Genomic DNA, 6,646 nt, shown 5'->3' with positions numbered 1-6,646 from the left:
TTTATCCATTAAACTGCTTTCTTAAGGAGAGAAAGTGGTGAAATTGCAGTCACCTCCAGGAACAGCACTCAAACCTAAATTCTTCTCTAGGAGTTTGTCTCACTGTGAACTATATCCCTCCAACTAGTTGTGAGCACAGAAGTTAAAATTTTTTTTTGAGAACAGCGAGGGACCTAACAAAACCCAAAACGACTAAGTTCCTAAGAGGGGAAAGACTCACGCTTTCTTGGTTTCTTCTTGGTTTAGAAGACTCATGGACCTTAAAGTTCAGGAGGATGGTATGCTCTCCTGGCTGACAGGGTTTGTCTGTAGCTAGTGTAAGTGCAGTCAAATATTTTAAATAAAATAAGTTGACATTTAAACATTTTGCCAGGCCAATAAATTGAAAAAAATTTTTTTCAATTTATTGAAAAGGTATGATCAATTAAATTAACATCATGTTATGATGTGGTCAGGGCTAGAGTAGGTGTACTTACTCATTAGGTTTCTGCTAGATTGGGACAAATGTTAAAAATAAAAATTAAAAAAGGTAGGGCTTCCCTGGTGGCGCTGTGGTTGAGAATCTGCCTGCTAATGCAGGGGACACGGGTTCGAGCCCTGGTCTGGGAGGATCCCACGTGCTGCGGAGCGACTAAGCCTGTGCGCCACAACTACTGAGCCTGCGCGTCTGGAGCCCGTGCTCCGCAACAAGAGAGGCCGCCATAGTGAGAGGCCTGCGCACCGCGATGAAGAGTGGCCCCCGCTTGCCACAACTAGAGAAAGCCCTCACACAGAAACGAAGACGCAACACAGCAAAAATAAATATTTAAAAATTTAAAATGGTAGAAATTTAATTTGCTTTTTAAAAAATGCTATAATTCAGGTTGAAAGAGTTAACACTCCTTCCCACTATGGAGTTTAAAATAGTCTGGTCACTATTCTAGTCTAATGCTGCCTTCTTTCTCATAAGGAAGATGAGTTGTTATATTCCTGAGATATTTTTCTTAACAATTTGAAGCAGCCCTAATCAGGTTGCCTCATTCTGTGGGAATCCTGCTTTTCCATCCCTTAGCCTTTATTGTAGCATTTTTTTAAGCTTCCCTCCAAGCATGTCTAAACCTCTGACCTGGCACAAGTTTTATCGACCAGACCTAACCTGGGCTCATTTAGCCTCAGTACTGCCTGGCAACCCAGGAACGCACACACTTGGGACTCAGTCATCTCCTTCTGCACAGATACTGCTTATTCTCCACAGTGAAGGAACTTGTCTTCATCTTTTGTACCTCTCAGGGAGGTCTTAAGGGAAGGAGCATTTGGTGACTTTAGCAGGAAGACTGGCCATTTCAAATCAAATAAAAAATATTAAAATTTAATCTTATTCTAAATTCCTTGAAAAATATTGATGATGCTTTTTCATTTCAAAAACACATTCAGGGCTTCCCTGGTGGCGCAGTGGTTGAGAGTCCGCCTGCCGATGCAGGGGACACGGGTTCGTGCCCCGGTCCGGGAAGATCCCACATGCCGCGGAGCGGCTGGGTCCGTGAGCCATGGCCGCTGAGCCTGAGCGTCCGGAGCCTGTGCTCCGCAACGGGAGAGGCCACAACAGTGAGAGGCCCGCGTACCGCAAAAAAAAAAAAAAAAACACATTCACTTTATAGGATTTTAAAAAAATCAGTGTATGTAGTTGGCAAATTTACTTTTGAGGCCCTGAATGTATATGTCAGAGGCCTCAACCACCTAGAGAAGCACTTTCTTCTAGATGTTAACCTTATTAATGCTCTGTTTTGAATTTGACTAATGAGGAAAAATCTCCCCCTTCAATTAAGTATTTTGAAACTGGCTACTGTCATCACCTTGGAGAAAAGAGCTCTTTTCAAAGAAAGAATAGTGTCTTAGCCTTGATGTTCATATTACCTAAGAGAACAACATCTCTTGATAAATGGAAAAGGTACTTCTATATAGAACCAAATACTGCAAATTTGTTTAAAACTGGATTCATTGTTGTACTCAGTAACTACTGGAAAAAAATTAGTGTCAACATAAGGGTTGAATCAAAAAGAAGTTAGCTCTGCGGTTTTTTCAATAAATTGTTTTGGGAGTTGAAGATAGTTTGGGGGGAGAAATCAGACAAGGTATCTGAACTAATGTAAAATATAAAATGAAGTTAGATTGTCATCAATGAACTGCCACTATTATGCCTATCTCTTTATCACTGGGTCGAGACTTTTGTTGAGACCGTCTAGAAAAAGGGCCACACAATGACTTTCATGGGTGCTAGGCACTTTTGTCTTCCTGGGCTTCTTCCTCTGATTAAAATAAAAATTAAAAACTATACTTCATGACTGTGTTGGACTAATGCAATCAAGGCTGGATTCATTATTACATATCCATTATAATTACATTGATTTTTTTCCCTTCTGATTGTAAAAGAAATTAACATGAAAACAGTTTTATTGATCCTAAAAGTAGCTTGGGTCCCAGGCCCTGTGGCTCTATGCCTCACCTTGGGGGCTTGCTGGCAACTCTAAGGCAGTGGTGCCTTGAGAAGCATCTTGCTGAGGTTTGTTAAAAGGGGGTCAGCCTGTTCTCAGGACCTCCCACATGGTTCTAAAAACCAACAGAATTCATGCTACTCCCACTTAAAAAGAAAAATTAAGGTAGAAAGGGAAAGCTCTGGATTGTAGGTAGGGGGACCACCCACAAAGATGGTCCTCAGAGACAGTAAAATGAAATATAAATAACTGTACATCTGAATATAAAAGAGAGTCCAGGGCTTCCATGTTGGTGCAGTGGTTAAGAATCCGCCTGCCAATGCAGGGGAAACGGGGTCGATCCCTCGTCTGGGAAGATCCCACATGTCGCGGAGCAGCTAAGCCCGTGCGCCACAACTACTGAGCCTGCGCTCTAGAGCCACAATTACTGAAGCCCCGTGCCTAGAGCACGTGCTCCGCAACAAGAGAAGCCACCGCAATGAGAAGCCCGCACACCGCAATGAGAAACCCACACACCACAACGAAGAGTAGCACCCGCTTGCTGCAACTACAGAAAAGCCAGCGCGCAGCAATGAAGACCCAATGCAGCCAAAAAAAAAAAAAGAGAGAGAGAGAGAGCGTCCACCCAAAAAACACCCACAATATTCCAGAGAAGAGGGAGTCACTTTTATACTTGAGTCCTCATAAATTCTCTTGTATTATTCGGTCTACTCCCAAATGCTTTATACTGAATAAACAAAGCTTTTTAAGACAGTACAAGTAGTTGACATGTACTGTCAACAGTACATGTATCTATTCATGTCAGGCATTCAAATACACAAGTTCATAATATTTCCCTTTCCTTACTCTTCAAAGAAGGTCCTGATGAGTCAGCAAAATTCTTAGGTATTTGAGATGGGGTACGAGAGAGAAATGAAGGAGGAAAAGAAGATCAGAAGATTATCACTGGGGGAGAAAACTGAAGGATTTTTAGAAATAGAATTAGGAGACAGGTGAGAAGGAAAACTGAGAGATAAGCACTAGGTTAAGGAAAAGAAAAAGAGGCTATGAAAAAGTCAGAAGTCTACTCATCTCCTTTATCATGTTTAAGAAATGCTTGTATAGGATATGCAAAAATTTGAATGTTTTTCGTTGAATGAACAGTGTGTGAATTTTAATTAAAACATTGTTCTGAGACTGCAGCTAATGGATCTTGGCTTCCATATTATACTTATATGGGGAACGTAGGAGTAAACTGGGCCAGTTTCAATTACCATACCCACAAAATTAATGGTAATGGAGAAAATGTTAGCACAAAGACATTCATTGAAATATTATTTATGACTAGGTATCACAGTGTTGGTAGAAAACTTAGACGTGGTTAAATAATAAATCCTGCAGCCATTTATTCTGAAGCCCTGTGATATAGAGTGATACATGTGCAAAATAATTGTGTTATAAACTTTCCAGCTTCACAGAAGGAACCTCTCATCTCATGAGTCCTTGTATCTTATATTTAAAGGCACTGCCCAAACAAGCACAGCTGGAACTCCATCTACCACAAGTACACACTATCTGACAAGTAGTGTTACTGAGAAACTGTCCAGATCCAGTATCAGCCACACACTTCTCTCAAATTCGGAAATGCTCACAGTAACAACCTCAACAAAGTCCACTATATACCAAACAAAACGAACATCACATGCTGTTACTAGCAGTAATGCTCCAGGCACTTCGGCAGTATCAAAAACAACTGCAGTACAGGGAAAAACAAAAGTATCCTCTTCCACACCCACTACTCAGGTAACATTACCATCTTCTCAGGACTGCCATACTCAGAGCATAGAAACCACCAGAGAAACTCAAACCACCACCATCACAGATGTGACCACATCCACTCCCTCATCATCCCCACGGGGATCCACTCTTACAGAAGGCACTCCCCAGGAGACATCCTCTTCAGGTGAAACAATCACTCCTTCCCCAGGCAGGGTGAGCCGCACACCTGTGACACCATCAGAAATGTTGACAACACCAACCTCAACAGACAGAAATTTCTCCCCATCTACTGGAAGCAACACGTCTCCTACAACATCAGAGATGATGACATCACCAGCTTCAACAGACACCACTGTAGAAAACACAATGGACACATCACCAACTCTAACGAGAAATATCACTCCAGTAGCCTCAACAGTCTCAGTTAAAACTGGACCACAGGACCAATCAAGCTTACCCTCTTCCACCACTTCTACTGAGGAAACATCAGCATCTACTCAGGACCACCAGGCTCAGAGCATGGAAACCACCAGAGAAACTCAAACCACCACCATCACAGATGTGACCACATCCACTCCCTCATCATCCCCACGGGGATCCACTCTTACAGAAGGCACTCCCCAGGACACATCCTCTTCAGGTGAAACAATCACTCCTTCCCCACCCAGGGTGAGCCGCACACCTGCGACACCATCAGAAATGTTGACAACACCAACCTCAACAGACAGAAATTTCTCCCCATCTACTGGAAGCAACACGTCTCCTACAACATCACAGATGATGACATCACCAGCTTCAACAGACACCACTGTAGAAAACACAATGGACACATCACCAACTCTAACGAGAAATATCACTCCAGTAGCCTCAAGAGTCTCAGTTAAAACTGGACTAGAGGACCAATCAAGCTTACCCTCTTCCACCACTTCTACTGAGGAAACATCAGCATCTTCTCAGGACCACCAGGCTCAGAGCATGGAAACCACCAGAGAAACTCAAACCACCACCATCACAGATGTGACCACATCCACTCCCTCATCATCCCCACGGGGATCCACTCTTACAGAAGGCACTCCCCAGGACACATCCTCTTCAGGTGAAACAATCACTCCTTCCCCAGCCAGGGTGAGCCGCACACCTGCGACACCATCAGAAATGTTGACAACACCAACCTCAACAGACAGAAATTTCTCCCCATCCACTGGAAGCAACACGTCTCCTACAACATCACAGATGATGACATCACCAGCTTCAACAGACACCACTGTAGAACACACAAAGGACACATCACCAAATGTAACGAGAAATATCACTCCAGTAGCCTCAACAGTCTCAGTTAAAACTGGACTAGAGGACCAATCAACCTTACCCTCTTCCACCACTTCTACTGAGGAAACATCAGCATCTTCTCAGGACCACCAGGCTCAGAGCATGGAAACCACCAGAGAAACTCAAACCACCACCATCACAGATGTGACCACATCCACTCCCTCATCATCCCCACGGGGATCCACTCTTACAGAAGGCACTCCGCAGGACACATCCTCTTCAGGTGAAACAATCACTCCTTCCCCAGGCAGGGTGAGCCGCACACCTGCGACACCATCAGAAATGTTGACAACACCAACCTCAACAGACAGAAATTTCTCACCATCGACTGGAAGCAACACGTCTCCTACAACATCACAGATGATGACATCACCAGCTTCAACAGACACCACTGTAGAAAACACAATGGACACATCACCAACTCTAACGAGAAATATCACTCCAGTAGCCTCAAGAGTCTCAGTTAAAACTGGACTAGAGGACCAATCAAGCTTACCCTCTTCCACCACTTCTACTGAGGAAACATCAGCATCTTCTCAGGACCACCAGGCTCAGAGCATGGAAACCACCAGAGAAACTCAAACCACCACCATCACAGATGTGACCACATCCACTCCCTCATCATCCCCACGGGGATCCACTCTTACAGAAGGCACTCCCCAGGACACATCCTCTTCAGGTGAAACAATCACTCCTTCCCCAGCCAGGGTGAGCCGCACACCTGCGACACCATCAGAAATGTTGACAACACCAACCTCAACAGACAGAAATTTCTCCCCATCCACTGGAAGCAACACGTCTCCTACAACATCAGAGATGATGACATCACCAGCTTCAACAGACACCACTGTAGAACACACAATGGACACATCACCAACTCTAACGAGAAATATCACTCCAGTAGCCTCAAGAGTCTCAGTTAAAACTGGACTAGAGGACCAATCAAGCTTACCCTCTTCCACCACTTCTACTGAGGAAACATCAGCATCTTCTCAGGACCACCAGGCTCAGAGCATGGAAACCACCAGAGAAACTCAAACCACCACCATCACAGATGTGACCACATCCACTCCCTCATCATCCCCACG

At 44.0% G+C, this 6,646-nt stretch overlaps 1 protein-coding gene across 1 annotated transcript in view; it reads left to right on the top strand.

The window, feature by feature from the left end:
* Positions 1 to 4,094: 4,094 nt before the first annotated feature.
* The window catches only part of MUC4 (mucin 4, cell surface associated), a 43,125-nt gene continuing 40,573 nt past the window's right edge, over positions 4,095 to 6,646 (top strand). The window contains 4 exon segments of the mRNA XM_089909902.1: positions 4,095 to 4,413; positions 4,471 to 4,869; positions 4,954 to 5,333; positions 5,412 to 6,348. Coding sequence (XP_089766028.1) covers positions 4,095 to 4,413; positions 4,471 to 4,869; positions 4,954 to 5,333; positions 5,412 to 6,348 — 2,035 coding nt within the window.

The sequence above is a fragment of the Delphinapterus leucas genome, chromosome 4 (genome assembly GCF_059928025.1).
Source record: "Delphinapterus leucas isolate spDelLeu-1000000601 "Yukka" chromosome 4, BTC_Dleu_Yukka2, whole genome shotgun sequence".
Taxonomy (NCBI): Eukaryota; Metazoa; Chordata; class Mammalia; order Artiodactyla; family Monodontidae; genus Delphinapterus; species Delphinapterus leucas.
Note: the sequence above shows the minus strand (reverse complement) of the source record. Positions and strands in the feature narration are given on the sequence as shown.